The 18,650-nt window shown below is 41.1% G+C and overlaps 1 protein-coding gene across 1 annotated transcript in view; it reads left to right on the forward strand.

Annotated features, from left to right (window-relative positions):
- Positions 1-1,517: 1,517 nt before the first annotated feature.
- The window catches only part of LRIG3 (leucine rich repeats and immunoglobulin like domains 3), a gene marked incomplete at its 5' end in the record, with an annotated part of 43,149 nt that continues 26,016 nt past the window's right edge, over positions 1,518-18,650 (forward strand). Inside the window, 3 exons of the mRNA XM_082308062.1 lie at positions 1,518-1,711; positions 9,081-9,152; positions 9,426-9,500. Of these exons, the coding sequence (XP_082164188.1) occupies positions 1,518-1,711; positions 9,081-9,152; positions 9,426-9,500 (341 nt within the window). The remainder of the gene's footprint in view (positions 1,712-9,080; positions 9,153-9,425; positions 9,501-18,650) is intronic.

Genomic DNA, 18,650 nt, shown 5'->3' on the forward strand with positions numbered 1-18,650 from the left:
ATATACTAATTAATTTTTATCCGGTATTTCGTTCGCTTGCTTCCTTGCTTTTATGTGTAGAAAAAATGTGTGTTCCTGCAGTGTTTGTTTGTTTTGCCGCAGTAATTTCCTTAAGGAGCACCAGCGTTCAATGGAGCACAAGCTGACAAAACACTGCACAGCTCTGCACACCCTAGGTACCTGAAACACTCGTCTTGACAGTGGCATATGACGTTTGTGGTTACTCAGGACTTGCCTGCTTGGCTTGCAAATTCACGATTCCTGACTTAAAATAAAATGTAGTTTTGTTTGTTTAATTTAGCCTGTGTCCCGAGATGCACATGGAACAATAAAAACAGGGACAAAGTTTCAGCCTTACAAATCTTGGTATCAGAGCTGTCAGGCTTTTGAGGCTCCACGTCCCCGGTGTCTAAGCTGTCTACAATCTTTCAAGTGAAACATATAGATATAAAGGTGGGAGAGAGTGTCCGTGAGCAGTTTGACGCCTGCTGCTGCCGAGTAGGGGTGTGTGAAGCCTACGGTAATTGAATCCATCGCAGGGTCCCGGCTTACGTATGGAACGTGAACAATAGGTATTTACTTAAATTACATAGATTACCTCAGAGATGTGGAATCTGTACGCCCTGCCCACTTCCCTGAACCTCTGGAGCTGGGATCCTGTGGGGAACGTAATGGGCTTAATTACGGTGTCTGGACTAGCCGCGCAGGACCCGGAAGGCAGGAGTTAACCTCACCTCACCTTTTACATGCCAGTGACCCCAGGCTTGGCTGGGAACCTGCTGGGGCCTCTGGAGCAGCTTCTGGATTGCCCCGACTCGCGCTAACCGGCCGACGGCGAAGGGAGATCCCGCACGGGCAGGCCCCGGGTGCCCTCGCCTTCGCGCCTCGGCCCGCGCGCGGTGGGCGACGCCCCGGGCACCCAGGGCCCGCTGCCCGCTCCCGCCCGCCCCCAGAGAGGCCGGAGAAGGCGGCAAGGGCCCACACGTGCGCCCGCCGCGCTGCGAGGCCGGCCGTCGGCTGCCCCTCGGGGCGGGCAGCGGGCCCGGGGTGCCGCCGCCGCCGCCTGGCAGCAGCGGGCCGCGACGCCAGCCCACCCGCGCCCCTCCCGCCTGCCACCCGACACCCCCCAGCCCCGCGGGGCCAAGCCGGCCGCCCCCGGGCGCGGCGGGGCGGGCGGGGGTTGCGGCTGTCACATGGCAGGGGGAGGGGGCTGCGGCGGGGCGGGCCGCGCTCGGGACTCCCCCGGCCGCGCGGAGGCGGGCTGAGGCGGCGGAAAGTTTGCGGAGTGGCTGGCGGCGGGCGGCGCGGCGGGCCCCCGCTTTCTCCCTTTACTTTTTTTCTACACCCCCCCCCCCCCCCCCCCCCCGCTCTCCCACCGCCTTCCCCCCTTGGCGGCGGCTCCGGGGCATGAGCGGGAGCCGCCACCCGCGCTGAGAGGCGGGAGGTCGCGCCGCGCCCGGCTCTGTCAGTGAGGGAGCACCAGGGACGGGAGCGCGGGCAGCGGCTCCGAGCCCGCCATGCCCCGCCGGCCCCGCGCGGCGCCCGCCGCCCTCCTGGCGCTGCTGCTGCTGCTGCCGCTGCTGCTGGGGGGCCGCGCCGCCGCCGCCCCCCGCTGCCCCGCGCCCTGCCGCTGCGCCGGGCACCTCGTCGCCTGCAGCCGCCTGGAGCTGAGCCGGCTGCCCGAGCGGCTGCCGCGGGGGGCGGTGCAGCTGTGAGTATCGCGGCGGCGGGCACCGCGGGGGGCTGGGGGTGCCGGCCCGCGCCCGTCCGCCATCTTCTGCCCCTGGGGGCCGGGGTGCCCGCGGGGGCCGCGGTCCCGTCCGCGGACGGGTTTTGGGGAGGGAAGGGCGGGTTTCGTGGCGATAGCGAAGCGGGAGGTGCCGGCGGCGAGGTGCGTGGGGCGGGAGGGGGCAGCGCCTGGGGCCGGCGGCCGAGCTGTCAGCGGGGGCGGCGGCGGGACAGCGTCCCTCGGGCGGGCTGCGGCCCCGGGAGGCGGCCGTCAGCGCCCGGGCTGAAGTCGGGCCCCGGAGCGCTGCTCGGGGTTTTGAGAGGGCGAGGAGAAAAGTTCTGATGACTTTCTTGGAAAACGTGCAATAATCACTAAGTTACTATTGATTTGCGTGTCGGGAAAACAGGTCTCGGTTTTATTTGTGCAGTTCTTCATTCCCCGATAGTTTTGGGCTTGATGACTGTGTTAACGCTGGAGCTTGCCCAGTTCGGTCCGGTGGCACGGATTCAGTGAATCTGCAGTAACGCGTACTTGAAATGCCATCTGTAGAAAATTTACTTTCAGTGACAAACTTTTATGAACAAAGCATAAATTATGGGAGCTTTCTAAAAGCCTGAAAATAGCTGAGGGACTTTTCACATTTGTTTTTAATCTCTTGTCGCTCAAAGATCTTCTATATTAGTCGTATTAATTTTCTATTACATTTCCAAAGCAGATTGAGATAAAGACTTTAAAGTAAACAGGAAGACTTTCAATTAGTTGTGGCTAATTCTGTTCAATTGGCTCGTCTGGAGGTCATGCTGCTTTACTCATGAAATGTGGATGGCTGTATTGACACCATATGGAACTCAGCATAGGAATGGCTCTGGGAGATGAGTATTTCCAGGAGTGGTATAGGAAAGTGTGAGGGGAAAGAAACTTTTTTTTCTTTTGGCTTATGTGATTGAAGCATATGAATCAAATACCGGATCTGCTTTACATTCAACAACTGGCTTTGCTTCCTATTAAATTTCATCCCTCCTGTTCTTTTGAACTATTTTAGTATGCTAACATAAGTTTTCTGACAAAACCTAAGGCTTTTTTGATACTAAGCTAAGCTTCATAGCTTAGTTTCTTAGCTTACTTTAGCGCTATTAAGTTAAAATTCAGGTGTGACAGCATGCTAAACAAAAAAACAAGGGGAAAAAAATCACAGAGCTTTCATTCCTGGAGTTGCTTTAAAAGGCATTTTGCATTAGCAGTAATCCAAATTTGTCTTTTCCACTTGTGTTACTGAGAGACAACAAAACACATTGCAGGACTTTTTTGTTAGCACAAGGGAGGTTTTTCTAATTAGAATTCCCTTGGTAGTGTAAATTGTCCTTATGTAAGTTCACATTCCTTTAAAAGTGTGAGAAAATAAGTTCCACTTGTATAAATAAGCTTTGGTCTGTTGTAAGAAACCCTGCTGTGATTACTCATTGGACAGCTGTGTCACTTGCTCTTAAACTTACAGGAGTACAGCTTTGTAGGTGTCACCAAACCGTGTGGTCTGGCCGCTTTTGTGTAAATATTTCTTTTGTTTGTGTCAGATGCGTTAGAAGTACCCCGCTCTTCCTTCCTTCCCTCTTGGTAAGAGAACAAGGAAGAGCCCCGCGTTGTCTGTTACCTCCAGCTACTCCAGTACTTGGAGCTGGGATTGCGCAATGGTTAAGATTATAATGCGTTTCAGTTTTGCATACGCAAAAAAGGTTTGAATAGCCTGGATTATTGTTGCAACAAACTGCATTTACAAATTGTAAAAGACTGTTTATGAATTTTATTGGTACATGTTTACTGTGTTTTCCATGGAAGTCCATAGCGGGTATAGCCAAAGGCTAGGAGTTTAATTGCAGGCTTTCCAATCCTCTTTGGAAAACAACAGCCATTACACCATGTTCTCCACATATGCAGGCGAGATCTCCCAAGATCTCCAAGAGAAGGAAAGCTCTTGTGCCTCAGAAGTTCTAGGCCCGCTTTAGGCATTACACTTTACTCTGCCCATCTTTCTACTCACCCAGATGGAGAGCGGGTCGGATGAAGTTGGCTTTCTGAAGCAGTATGACTCTTTCATTCCTTTTGTGTTCAAATCCCCCGGTGAAATAAAATGAGGGTGCCTAACGTGGGAAGGCTGTGTGACCCCAGAGTGGGCAAGGAGGGAAATAAGAAAATGAGCCTGAATACTTAGTTGCGTCCCCCTCTTTTTGGTGGCAAGTGTGAGGCTACTGCTTTGTACAGAAATTGCTTCACAAAATGGGGTGTAAATAGGGCATAATTGCCAGCTTTACTGTGATTTTAGTCCAAAATACCATCTTCTGTGACGCTGCCTTCATGGAAGATAACAGTCCGCTGAGAACTGATGAACATTTGTAATGGTTTTGTGTACAAATAGTTTTGCAGTTAGATTTCGATTTATTTCCAGGATGTGTGTCCCAAGATTGCAAGAATGTGGCTTTGTTAGAGCTGGCGTGGCGGAGGCAGAGGGAGGGAGGAAGAGTGTTGAGCATTGGCTGGTGTCCTCCGTGTGTGCAAACTCCCTGTGGCACTGCCGTACCCCTCGCCAGGTTCACCGAGGAATGCTAACACTGTTGGTGGGGCAGGAGGGAAAGTCTGAAAGATGGTTTTCACTTGTGTTTGTATTACATCTTTAGTATTTACATTTTATAAATCCTCTAGTTCTCTACCAGAATTGCCAGAAAAAAAGGCCCGTATGGTTTTCACAGCTGTTTTCCAATATTTTCCAGACTAAAACTTGAACATAGCAAGCTGATTTATGAGTCACTTTGGATCAGTGTCTTAAAACAGCTACAGCCTGGCTTTTTGTTTTTCAGCTCTCCTGATTTCTGCTGAATTAGCAGCTCTATAGGCCCCAGTGGGACTGATTAAGAAGCTGTTGCTGGATTTGCATTTTAAAATTTGACTTGGGGCTCAGGTTTCTGAGTTCTCTAAGGAAGAAGATGATAATTGTGACTAAGTGTTGTAAATTAAGTTAGAGTCTGAAAGTTATATTTATAAAATGTGTGAAGAAACACTCGCCTTCTCCCCTTATGCATTAGGCCTTACTTTCAATTTTTTATCACATGAACACTGATGTTCAGAGTTACATTTCAGCTTTCTAACGCAGAGACTTGTGAGTTACAAAAGATGGTCATACCAACGTAATGGAATATAGAAAATAGTTTCTTTCATAAAACGAGTTCTTAAAGGACCTCAAAAACTATGGCATGCTTTTTCAAGTGGAGGCAATTCTACTTAAATGCTCAATCACTTTTATTAGAAATCTGAGGTGAAGAACAGGTATATATACTTTTTATTGTTATTAAGAATTTCTTAATATAAGTCTAGTTTCTGAACTTTCTGAGTGCATTCACTGTTACATCTTTCACGGCTTCTAAAATTCTAGTAGCAAAAGTAATCACAGAGGAGATTCTCTCCTCACTTGTAATGTGGTTTTAACAGACAAGGAAAATTCAGAAATGGAAAATGCATAGTAATAATCTTAGTGTTTTAACGTTGTCAGTTCCATTTCTGTGAAGGAAAAATACCGATTCGTTTTCAAACTTTTTCTTCATACTTATCTTAAGATATGTTGAGAAATGCATTGGACTGAAATGTACTTACAGCTTTGCACAGGGATGATAGATTTTTATATTTAAAAAATGCCTCAGATCCAGTGCTTAGAAGTTTCAGAAACTTATATAGGCTTAAGCTTCACTTAGAATATTAGTAAAAGACAAATATTTTAACTTTCGGTTCACTTCCAACCACTCTGATTTAACTTAAAAACGTAACTTGCAAGGCTTTTTTTTTTTTTTTTTTTTTGTGACGTTTTGCATGCCAGTAGCACTGAAATAATGTTTAGTAAAATATTTATAATTCATGTTTTATCCAACAATTGGTAGACAAGCATGTATACAGCTGTATGAAACAGGCAATTCAGTATTGTCTGGGGTTTTTTTGTTGTTGTTGGTTTGCTTTGGGTATTTTGCAGCTTGTATATGACAACCTGCTGTAAGTAAACCAGGAATAAGGATTTTGTATGTATGTATTTTTTAAAGTAGGTGCTATGTGGAAAATCTGTGGGTATCTTTAGTGTTAAAAAACAAACACAAAAAAATGGTTTGAAACCTCGTGTAAGTTGTTACGCTCACGGTTGCCTTGATAGACTCCAGATGGATGTGAGCTTGAGCTATGAGTGAAAGTGTCTGGCTCCAGTGTGGTGATCATGCACAGCAGTGGTTGTAATTGCAGGATTTTTATAGTTTAAGGACTCTGCCAGATTTTTTTTTTTTTTAACATGTTATAACTCCAGCAGAACAAATCTACTCACGTCTGTTACTGTCTGGTAGGTCCTTTAGGCAAACATGTTTTAAATAAACCTTTTGCAGCATTTTTAGATGAAATGAAGAAATGCAGGTTTTTAGCACTAATGTTGAAAGCTCTGTGTTGAAATAATTACTGATCCCTAAGTCTTGTCTGAAGCATGAAGAACAGTAACATATTAGGCACTAACAGCCATAACTTCACTGAATTTTGGCTGTTTATTTGCATAGTTCTTATAATCCCTACAGACTAAAGCCAAATATTGAATTAAGTTTAAGGGTAAAAATTGTCTCTACTCTGTCTGCTTTAAAGGACCAAATTAGATTCCCATCTAGATCTTTGTAACAGCATACTTTTTCAGTCTTTACATTTAAGAATGTAGTATGAGAATTTCAAATCTGTGCAGCTAATGTCTTCAGGTGTTAAACAAAGGGATTTTTCTCTAGTCTATGGCCAGACAAATGTTTGCACTAGATTTTTAAGCACTGAATGATGCAGTGCTCTAACTCAAATGTGGTTAATCTCATTTACAGGAGAACTCGAAATTGTAATGATGAAACTAACATTTGTGGGTTTTTGGAAATGTTAACACTGTATTGGTTTTTCATCTTTAAGAGGAAAATCTATAGGGGTTTATACACCTGGAAGAAGGTGCGGATATGTATTAGGTGCTTGAGTCCAGAGCTGAGTCCCAGAAAACATCCCCTCTGTGGCCACCTGAAGGTGGTAGAGGGTGTTCCCCTTCTCCGGTGGCTCCCCCCAACCCTCACCCCTCCCTTTTTTGTGCTGGAAAATGCCTTTCGCACCTGTGGGTCTGCCCCGTGCACGCTCCTGCACAGCCCTGGCTTGGGAAATGTAGCACGTATCTCCTCCCTGCCCATGGCTGTGAGCCAAGCGCCAGTGCCACAGCTCTGCAGCCCACTGGGCCTGATCAAGTTGGCTGGCTCAGAGCACACCTCGTAACTGAGTACTGGTGTGGTACCCCTTGCAATGTCTGTACGTGCCTGGGATTATTTTAATGTTTGATTTTTTTATTATTATTTTTTTTAGCTGTTCACTCCAGGGGAGGACAAAAGGGATGATGGAATTGTCCTGGCAACGTTCAACAAGTACTGCATAAAGCACCAAACAGTTGGGGGAGTCTTAAACAAGGTTTTACTGTCCCCATGTGCTGTTGAAGAAGCCTAGGTGCCTGACTGGGTTGCAGCATTACGCCTGTGTCCAAGGATCTGCAATGGTGGGTGCAGAGAAACTGGAGTTCTCTGGATCTGCAGTTGTTCAGGGCTTAGTCACAGTGCAGAACACCTAGCACAGACCCTGAACCTGGCTTCATTTAACCCAGTTCTGGTCTGCGTGCAGGAAGGATATGCTGATCATCAGGTTTCTTTACTTCCAGAACTGTAGGTGGAGAGTAGATATCATCCATGGCAGTCAGGCCTGTGTTTGGCATGCTCAGTATAGGTGACTGCACTGAGTCATCCAGAAAAAGTTAAGGAATCCCAGAGTTTCCTCGTAGATTCAACTTGAAATACACTTCACGCCTGCATGGCTTGATAAGGACCCTGGCATGTTGGATAACTGTTCAGTGCTTAATTACCATGGGGAAAAGTGTTACGAAGTGTGAGTAATTTCTTTGTTTTTAACTGATGCTACAGCAGCTCACTGCTGAAGCGTGCCGATGCAATTCTTTGTGTCTGTATTGCAAACTCTCACTGGAGTGAGTTTAAGAACTCCTTAAAAATAGTGCAGTTCTTGTTTGCTGGCTTGGATAAACTTAGTGTTATAATGTCCAGCAAGTGCTTCGCAGATGGCTGAATCGGTGCAGGTGAGGTAGTGACAGGCGGTAGTGTGGGAGCAGGAAGATGCATGTTGTGGTGGATGGGTGACTAAAAAGGGGAAGGTCTTCAACAGGGCTAACCAAGGTTGCAAGATCAGTTGTGAATCTGTACCGCTTGTGCAGATCTCTATAGATATGCGAGTTTGAGTTTCTGTAATTATCTTCTCTGCCTTCTGTTATGTGGTTATTCTTTTATTTCTGTGATGTTTCCAGTACTTCTGAGGCTACAGCAAAAGTTTCTTAGGATTCTATTTTATGGCGGTGTCAAATGTTTTAGAGGACATATGGTAAAGATGCATGGTGTCTGTAGGGAAAATAATTTCTTGACAGTTTTCAAGAACATGTGTTGCACTCTTAGTACCCTGGCTTGTTTTGTAGCAAATGCTGCAAAGACACTAACAAGATTTCTTGTAAACTGCATCAATATATGTTTGGGATCTTCAGTACAGAGCGGCACATGCTAAGTGCTCGAACGACTTCAAGTGCCATTAAGTGTGGTATTAAGGCGACTAGCATACAGATATCTTAAAACTCAGAATAGAATTAGGCCTTCCTGTGTCTGTTTTCTTCCGATATTGCTTGTTTAAAATCCCCATTAATTTTGGTTATGTAGGAATGGAGCCCTGAATTGTGTGAAAGCATGAAAATAGAACTGAGATTTATGGACAGTTCTCGTTTGTGTACTCACCATCTGTGCGTTGCTTTAGAGAAGTAAGTGAGAAGAGTGAATGATACAAATAGTATGATTGACTCAAAGAATGAGACTGCCATGAGTCTTGGTTTATGAATTTTCCTTCATAGGCTAAAGCAAAGAGGTTGCTTTAGCCAGATCTTTTGTTGTGAAGGGATGGGGAAGAGGGGTTGTTGGTGGTGTATATGAGTCAACATCTTAAGATGTTTTTCATGGATCTTACACACGCCCCAATGAACAGTTCTAAATTGTTCAGAGATGGGGGAAATTCTTTGACACTGCTGGAATTGATCAAGATATTTACACTTATTTATACCTTGTATACTCAAATGAGTTTCTATTCTGATTTTACTAGTATAAAAAAAAAAACTTTTTATGTACTTGGAAACAAATGATAGCGTATTTTGGATTGAAAAATTGTATTGCTTTACCCAATATTTCGTGGCAAAACTGACAGGCTGTTTATTTTTGTAACCTCATAGGGACTTAAGTCACAACAAATTATCTTCAATCAAAACCAGTCTCTTGGATCACCTTCATAGTCTTCGGGAAGTGTAAGTTAATTTGTCTTAATTTTAAAAAAAAAAAAAACCAACAACAACAACCCCCTCAACCAGTGTTTGTGTATGCTATTTCTCTAATTATATAGCTATTTCTCTCGGGATAATTGGTTGAACAACGAAGATGTTTGCTATTCTGATATTTTACATTAAGTGAAACTGGAATTATTTTTTAATTTTGGGGTGACACTTCAGCAATTTAGCAAATCCAATGTACATACCTCTGATTAACATCAAAGCTTACTCTCCCTTTTCTCATATTAATAGGAAGTTGAACAACAATGAACTGGAGATCATTCCAGATCTGGGACCAGTCTCTGCAAATATAACTCTTCTGTCTTTGTAAGTAGATCTAACTCTTGTCCCTAGTTAGTGGAACTAACTCTACAGGGTTCGTGGAAATATGTGCATTACAGAGATTAAAGTGAAATAATTGGAAATAGAGCAGCTTGTGGTTAGGAAGTGGATTATGTCATATTATTTAGCAGGTTGTTTAAAATGTGTATAATTGAGCTTAATCCTTGTAGTTTTTATGCTTCCCTCAGATACAAAGACTGCATTAGAATTAATTTATGTTGTGGTAGTGCCCAGAAGCCTCAGCCCTGTTGTGCTAGGCACTGTACAAACATTAGTAAACGTTATACAAACTTGTACAATGCAGACTTTAAAACAAGAGTTATACTCTATCATTATGCATCTTGGCTGAAATCCCACTTGGATTAAATCATGGCAGAATTCCATTGATTTCAGTGGGCAACATGGGGAAATCCCCTCAAGACGCAGCTTCAGGACAAGTATCTAGGCTAGAAGATTATTTGCCAATATCTTTAAAATGTCTTTTTGAGCCCGTTTTAATGCATGGCATAATTTTTTCACAGCTGCAGTTAATAGATACAATTGTGACAAATGATTATGTCCATGTTCATTGTTTTGTTTGAAAGAAATTAGTAGGTTACTTGATGTGGCATCTGTAATATGGGTATAAAGTTGTAAAAGGCAAATAGGGCCCATAACCAAAGCAGTTGATTTTAAAAGAAACTTTATTCCTGAGGATTTAACTTGAAATCAGTTTGATCCCCCCTCCCCCCCGCTCTGTGATCTAATGTCTCTAAATATTCAAGGAACTGCTAACAAAAATAGTTACTATTATACTATTAATTGGAAAAAAGAAAAGACACATTTTCACGTGTGGGATTTGGGTTTTATCAATGGGAATCTAAAGTGTCTAAAGCTAGTAATATGTAGCCCTCCGGCCAAACCCTGCTCTTGAATACAAATTGCAAGTTACCTTTCTTGAAGAAGCCTGAAGGGTTAAAACAATACAGTAAACTTTGGAAAGCTGTTCAGTTAATTAAATTGATCACTATTCAATTGCTTACATCTGGTGATTTATAGGGGTTTGTTTTTACTCTAGGCCTAGGTCAGCTAAGTCAGCTGGTGCAGCCGCTGTGTCTGGACTGCTCTGTTTGAATAAGAACTAAGTGACATTTGATACTGATGTGGTTTCTTACAGATCAGAATCAGAAAAGAACGAAAGAAAAAGCAGATGGTGTCTGACAAATAACTGTTGAATTTAAACAAATCTTCTATTTTGCATTAGTGTTGATGTTATTTTTACACTGGCATAGCATTCTGTAGTTTAAGCATCTAATTGATCTAAAGAATATATATATATTTTTTTTTTTTTTTTTTTTTTACCTTGCTAAGGTTCTTTTTACCACAAGGTTGGAAATACTGGCATAATAAAGTGGTTTATATCCTCCTACCTTACTTCTGATGAATAGAAAGTTGAGAATTTGTCTTAGCATCTCCTCTGGTCCTTCTCATGGAAACTTAACTAGTTTAGATGAACCTAAAATCATCCTTCTGCAGCTGTGCAAAGATTTTTGTATTCCTTTGAGAGAATATATGAAAATCAGTCACTGCTGGATTGGTTGTTCCATATCCTTAGGTCACTAGCTTGGTTCATTTACTCGGGTGGTCAAACATGGAAAAACCTTTGTTAGATTGGTGCTCTGCACTGTATATACTGACACTTAAAAGAGGGGAAAAAAAAAAAAAAGTATTTCTAAAAGCTGTTATCATAACACCAATGCAGTTAAAGTTGGTCTGGTTGGATGCTAGCCTGTTCTTGTTTTAATTTCCATTACTTCTGTGTGATGTCGGGAGATTACTAAATATTAGTGTGCTCCAGCTGAGATTTAATACTTATTATATGACCACAGCAGAGATTCCTTGAGATGAATGTGGTAGAAATAATTCATTAAGTAATTTAAAGGTTTTACGTTAACTTATGAATATCAGTGTATAATAGTTAAGACAATTGTTTGTTCCGTATCAAGATGGATGTACATAGAACATAAAATTAGAGAGTGGTATAGCATTGTTCAACAAATAAAGCATCTTGTTTCTTTTGCTAAAGTTTCTCTTTAAAACATCATACAGGTTGGAAGTTATTTATGTAAAGATGTTAAATCTCATTTTACAGAAAAGAATATAAATAAAGAGGAATAAACATACAGCAGTTGTCTGGCATAAAAATATATCATAGATGGAGAAATATTAAATCTAATGATTTTTTTTAGAAGTGAAAAAATATGTTCACTAATTTTTTCTGTATTGGATGTTATTTGGAGGGGTTGAATTAAACTGAGTTAATGTGATAGCTAGCTCATGTGAGGAGAACACATATGGAACAATTAGAATATAATTTTTAGAACCACTCTTCAGTGAAAAACTGTACTTGAAACATCTGATGACTTTCTTCAGGATTTTAAACTTTTATATGAAAGGAGCTTGTGGAGCCTTTCCAAAACAAACCACTGTTTCCTTGTTGAGTCTTTGTTCTGACTTCCAAATAATAGCAGAAAAGAGGGTGCTAGTCTTCTGAAACTTGATTTGATTGCATTTCTTATGAGATACATATATGCTGGTTCATTACTATCAGTTGAAAAGCCAGTTGTTTCTTCCAAGGAGTCTTCAAGCAATGCTGTGGAAGTGATGCCTTCCTTTCTTGCCAAAATCTTCATTGTTGAAGAAACTCTCTTCTTGCAAGAATTTTTTTTCACTTCTTGGTACTTGTCACTCAGCTGTGGAACCTTAGGAAGTTACACTGCTGGTATGTCTACAGTGGATAATAGTGCAGGTATCTCCATTCAGCACTGTATGTCTAAATTCTTTAAGCAGTATAAACAAGCATGGGTGGATTATCATGTTAGTGTAGTTTCCATTTCTGGAGCTACCTCATTTCTAGCTATCTAATTGATATTTGTCTAACTTAGATATTTACATACTGTTGAATTATGCAAGGTAAATATACCCAGAGCAGTAGGTGTTCCCAGTCTCATGGTCATGGTCTGTCTGTAACATGAAACAACAATGCCATTTTGTTTTTATGGATGCCAGTTGAGAGTTGAACACCATGGGAGAGAAAAGTATCAGGCAGGCAGGCACGCACGCACTGCTAGAATCTGTGATGTTGGTACAGGAGAAGAAAATTGCTATTGTCTTTTATGTCATTGCTGTAAAGTTTTGTACCTAGGTTGAATCCAGAAATAGATTGAAACCAATTAATATAAGTAGAATAGCCTTGTATGGAAGTCTTACATGGTGTTTGACTACCAATTACCATTTGCATAGGGGTTTTCACTTAAAAACTCTTCAGAAAATATTAAGTACTTTCAGTGTGATTAGTGCAGAAAGAGACTGATATGCAAATACTGCAACGTTATTTAAGGTTTTGTTTAAGGATGTACAGTTCAAATAAGAAACCCATACTACTTGTGGAATTTTTAAAAATACATAATTGTATTTTTACACCATCCAACATCATCAGTGCACTGTATCTTTGAGTACTGTGGAAAATGGAAGGCAGCAGTGACTGTACAGAGACAGAACAACTTTAGTATTAAAGCATCTGGCCTCTCCAACTAAATTTTACTCTTCTTATCAAAATGCATATGTAGAACTAGAATTAACATTAAGAAACATGTCTCTTATTACCCACATCCAGGATATCTTATACAGTAATCATCTTGCTGTCTGTAGGGACTAGAAAAGCTGTACATGCTAAAGTTTCTAGTGCGTATAGTGGAATTCTGACATTAGACTAGCTTTAAACGACTGAGTGGTTTAAATAAATTTGTGATTTTACATTTTATTGAATGGAAATTATTTAAAACAACTAGTACTTATGGTGCAGGTGATTTAGATGGAAATATCCTTGTAGCTTATGTTGTAAAGACCGATCATGTTAGTCTAGAACACAAACGTATTCAGTCTTACTAAAGCTGCCAGGGTGGAAAATACAAAGTTTGTGATGCAGAAATAAAGGAGCATGGATGATTCACAATTCAGTAATGTTTTTTCAAGTTTTACATTAATATGTGGTTTGTATTAGGTTCCCACTTCACTTTTTTCAGAATGTGAAATTTTCTTTTCAGAAGAGACACATAGAATATGCAACATAGTACTGGTTTTCCTCTGCTACCCTGAGAGGATCCTCCAACCCCATCTACTCAGGAAGTCTTTAACACAGTTAAAACAAGGAGTTGCATGGCCATTCAGTTTTGAGTTGGATGATGAAAAATGTTTACAGTATTGAGGTTTCCCGAAATGTGCCCACGTGTTTGTTAGGCGCTGAACTGAATTCACAAGTCACTTTTCTGAAGGCTTTCTACAGCCTTCAGTTTGTAATGTCTGTCTGTTGGTATATGCCAAGTTTAAATGCATTGTCTTTGAAGACATGTGTCTTGTGTCCTGGATGTTTAAAAAGGTAAGTGAACAAAAAATATTAACAAAAAAGATTCGTCAGGAGATAAAACGGGACAAAAAGGACTGGAAAGTATCCAGTCTTAATTGACTGCAGGGGTCACAAGTTCTCACAGTAAGCAAAATTGTTCCAGCTTTAAATGTAGCTTTCTGATCAGCCACTTTAAAATGACTCTGATTTCTTCATTATCCATCTCAGGCCTTTGGTGTTCAATGAGCACTTCTGAGAAGCAAACTGAAAAGCTAAAAGTCAATGGCTGCACTGAAAAAGTGCAAAGTCATTCTCTTCAAAGGAAAGAAAAGAACCCAAACAAAACAACAAAAAAATTATCTAAGCCATCAACAATGATTTGTTTAAAAAAAAAAAATCTATTATTTTCATCACTGAAAGCAAAGAAAAACCCAGGGAATGCCTAAAAAATTTTTTTCAGGTCCAGATGGTAGTGTGTGCTTTCAATGGGAGGTTCTATTTGTTGCTCATCAACCCACACAGCTGCAGTGAGGAATTTATTGGAGAAGATGATCTGGAAGTTTTAGTGTGTACTAGGCTCCATAAATAAGCTCTGTAATTTTAAAATTAAGTTATCAGAAGAGCCCAGGTTTAGCTTTGTGTCTTCCTACATTAGCTCCTTCCTCCTGCCTTGCTTAGTTGCTCATTAATCCTGATTTCAGTCATCAGTAAAATTTCTTCAGTGGACAGCACGCTTTGATCCAATCTCAATAAAATCCCATTGATGAAAGACCTGGTTACAACGTGTTTGTTTCTTGCGATTGGTAAAGCATTACGCTGTCAGGCAGCGGAGACAGAGCTAATGCCAATGTGATACAAACCTTTAGTATGTGGAGCTTATGATACTGCAGTGTCAGTATCTTTACTTACAGGGCTTTCAGAATGAACGGGATTGTTCGTGCTACCTAACTTAAATATGTAATCTGAAAAAGGATTTTTTCTTTAGAGCTCTTAAAACTAAGTAAACCAACTCTTAAGTTGAAGTGGCTTCTCATAGATCTTTGCTAAACAAGATGCTGAGCTTGTGACTAAAGGTTTGTAAATTCATCTGTATTTTAGGCAGCTTCATGCTTGCTTCCATTCTCCTTACCAGGAAGAATAAAATAGTCTTACCTTCTTTATTTGGGGAGTGGGGGGGAATAGTAGAGCATATACTGGTCACTGATTTTCATTCTTGGTTAAAAAAAAAAAAATAATCTGTGTTGCCAAAAAGATATTCTTCCAAAATTTGAGCATGCACTGTTGCATCCTAGCTTTGATTAATCAACATATAGCTTAAATATGTATCTAACTTCATGCACAAATGTAGGTACTGAAGGAAAGTGATGATAAATCCCCTATACTATTTAGAAGGGATTTTTATTTTAGTATTATTTAGTGTCCATTTCTGTTTAAAATGTGGAAAAGTATATTTAAATATGTTTTGTGATAATGGGCTTCCCAGATCATGCTTCAAATAGTCATCTTGAGAAGTAAAATTCAGTTAATTGAAGGAAATGTGCAAAATAGATTATATATTTGCCCCAGCTGGCATTGTAGAAATAAGAGTGATAGTTTGCACTGTGTGGCAGTATCTCAATAAGGAAGACTTCTGTGAAGGGCCTTCTGTAAAGACAGAAGGTTTTTTTCATAATCCTTGTTTGCAAGATTATTTGGAATAGGGGTAGGTATGAGAAATCTGCCTCTCTGTTATCTCACAGAGTGGAAGTGGAAGCTGTGTCTAAAATTCAGGGGAACGCTGTTTTAGTTTGCATTTAGAGAGCTACAGTCACAAGAAAGAAGTTGAGACGCAACTCCTGAAAATGAAAGCTTACATTCAGCAGGAGTGGATGCCTTTCTCTTCTGCGCTTGCCAGAGAAAGTGGTATTGTGTGTTTATAAAGCTAGCATACTAAACTGAAGTCTGGCTCCCAATATTAAGAAAATGTTGGTCAAATATTTTACATCCTTGTCATCTCTTCAGCTACCACTTTATTATGGGAAGGATTAAGATTTGGATGCTGCCTGGAAGAGTTTGTTTTGAAGAAGGATTGAAAGAAAGGATAGAGGAATGCCAGACTGGGCTTCAGGCATAAGGCTACTTGGAGAAGGTCCCAAAAATGAGAGTGGTGGTAAACCATGTGTGACTTGGGCTGAAGTTGCGAGCAAAAAACTAGAGCGAAAAAACTTACTGGAATTAGTTCTTGCAGTCTTTGACATTTGGTGTGGAGACTAAGAAGTAGTAAATGAAAGAATTTGAAAAGGAACCTGTCTTAGTCAGACTTGCAGACATGGAAACTAGATTTTTATGGCAGCAATTTAGGCTGAATGATGGGAAAGGGAAGAAGTATCTAGAAACCCAGAGTTTGTTGTAGCAAAAATATAAAGTAGTGAGAGCCTAGAGGAATGCTTTTGCAATGAGAATGGAAAAGAACGCAAATTTTATGAGCTATTTGCAGCGGAAGAAAGCTGGCATGATTTTCTGATCAACAGTGTTAAAGAAAAAGATGAATTAAAAAGAATAATAATGGATTAGAAAAAATAGAGAACACGGTTCCCGTGTGACAAAATGGAAGAATGGTAGGAAATTTTACCAAGGAGGAGGTGCCAAGTTATAGGGCATACAGCACAGAGAATGAGGGAAGTCAGAATGAAGTTAAGAGCTTAGGCATAAGTATTGGGGTTATGTCTTAGAGAAGTGGTAGGTGGTTATTGCAATAGAGCAGTGCAGTGTAATGACTCGGTGCCTTGAGTGAAACAGAAGTGGACAGGAGAGCATACCTCAGTTTGTACTAACAGTGGAGATTAGGAGTAGATCTAGAAGGTTGTGCAGTCTGAAGTGCCTAGACTTCTGTCTGCACCCTCCAAAAGGGAGGATTGGCTCTGTAACAATAAAGGATGTGTGTTTTTAATTAACAAGTCCATACATCAGATTAGAAATATGATTTATAATATTGGAGGGCATTATGCTGGGTTTAATCTAGGTCATACTTCTAATTGTCCAAGACTTTAGCATTAACTAACAGTCACTGAGTGCACCAACTCTGCAGTGGGTTATTATTCCTGCTGTCAGCTCATGCTGAAATAGCTATGCCTGCATTGCTTTTGTTTACCTTCTTTAAAATAAAATAGTTAACTTACACGTTCACTTGGCTATCACGTGCTAAGTAACTTGTGATTATTTTGGAAAGGCCAGAAAGTGTAATGGGAAACAGATTCCAGGGTATCAAGAGTTTGGAAGGAAAGTTTAATTAATTACATATCAATACTATGACTGGAATCAGGAGAGAATTGCTATGGAAGTATCATGTGTTTGAAAGTTTGGATTTGCCTCTGTCTTTTTTGATGATGGAAACGTCTCTGATCCCAGAGTTGTTTCATTCTGCATCTTTCTCTTCCCCTTTTCCCAGTTCATGTTTGGTTTAGGAATCAATAAACCTTTGGTCTCAAGTTTTGGACAGGGTATCAGTAGCCAACAGAGTTCTGAGTTTTCATTTTCTACTTTATGCCTATATACCACAAAAAGCACAAAAAATAAGAGCAGAGATTTGCTGACATCTGGCTTGAAAGAGCAATGACAGGCATGGATCATGGAATGAAGGAGACCTTCAAAAGAAAGAACAACTACTTGCCACAAGGAACGTGAGAAGACTGTGCGTGAAAGAGGCATCAGACTTGTAGGCCTACCGGTAGGACTGGAAGTGAGCCAGAATCCTGGCTCTACTTCTGGCATCTTTGTCTTGGAGAGAAACAGTTTCACTTGAAATATTTCTGTATCTGACAGTTGCAAAGATTAAAAAAAAAAATATGGAGGTTCTTAGTTCAGTGCAGTTGGGTGTCTTAATGGTGAGAAGAGCATGTGGTCCCATTCATATCAAGGGGATTTTTGTAAGGGTAGTGTTCAGCTTGAAACCGTAATTACAATATTTTAAATCATGTAATTGTTCATTAGTCTGGCTAATTTTAGTAGTCAAATGAGTAGAAATTTAAGAAAAAAAAAAAAAAAAAGATCTTTTTTCTCTCTTTCTTCTTGTAGGAGTTACTGAGACTCTTTCTTCTGGTATGTGCTCCTTAAAGTTGTTCAGCCTTATCCTAAAAGCCACAAAACATGAGTCTTCCAGCACTTTCTGGGCAAGTTTATTACAGTATTGATATTTCGTCTTTGCTATAATTTTTTTTTTCTTTTTGCTTAAATTTTCTTCCACTCAGTGTCTTGGCATCATTGTTTCTTACAAGAGCTCCAAAAGTCCAAAGGAGTTTGGGAGGGCTGGACGGGGGAGTGCGGGAAACAATAGATGATATGCCAGGAATCATATGATGTCAGTGTGTGAGTGGAGGGAAGAACAGGTGAAGGAACCACAAAGGTGTGAGGAAATGTGAAAAAGGAGGCTGTGAGCTGTAGTGGCACATAACGGAGACCACCCGGTGCGTGCTCGGATGTGGACAGTCATGTCTGCTTTGCCTGTGCTCTGACATGGCTGCCTCCAAGCCAGCTCTAATTTGGAAGCTATGTAAACAGAAGAGAGTCAAACTAAACATCTATGAACCCCAGTGCTTTGGCTTCAGCACTGCTCAGAAAGATATATCTAGCCCTAGCAGAGTGATTTTTCTCTTTACATACCCTCTTAGTCTCTAGCAAAGACTCTACTGTGATTTCATTTGCCTGTTTTTGAGGCAAATTCAATATATCCTGCCTCTTAGCGCTTAGTTGAGGGACGGGAGATACTGTCTTAG

The sequence above is a fragment of the Platalea leucorodia genome, assembly GCF_965183815.1.
Source record: "Platalea leucorodia genome assembly, chromosome: 4".
NCBI lineage: Eukaryota > Metazoa > Chordata > Aves > Pelecaniformes > Threskiornithidae > Platalea > Platalea leucorodia.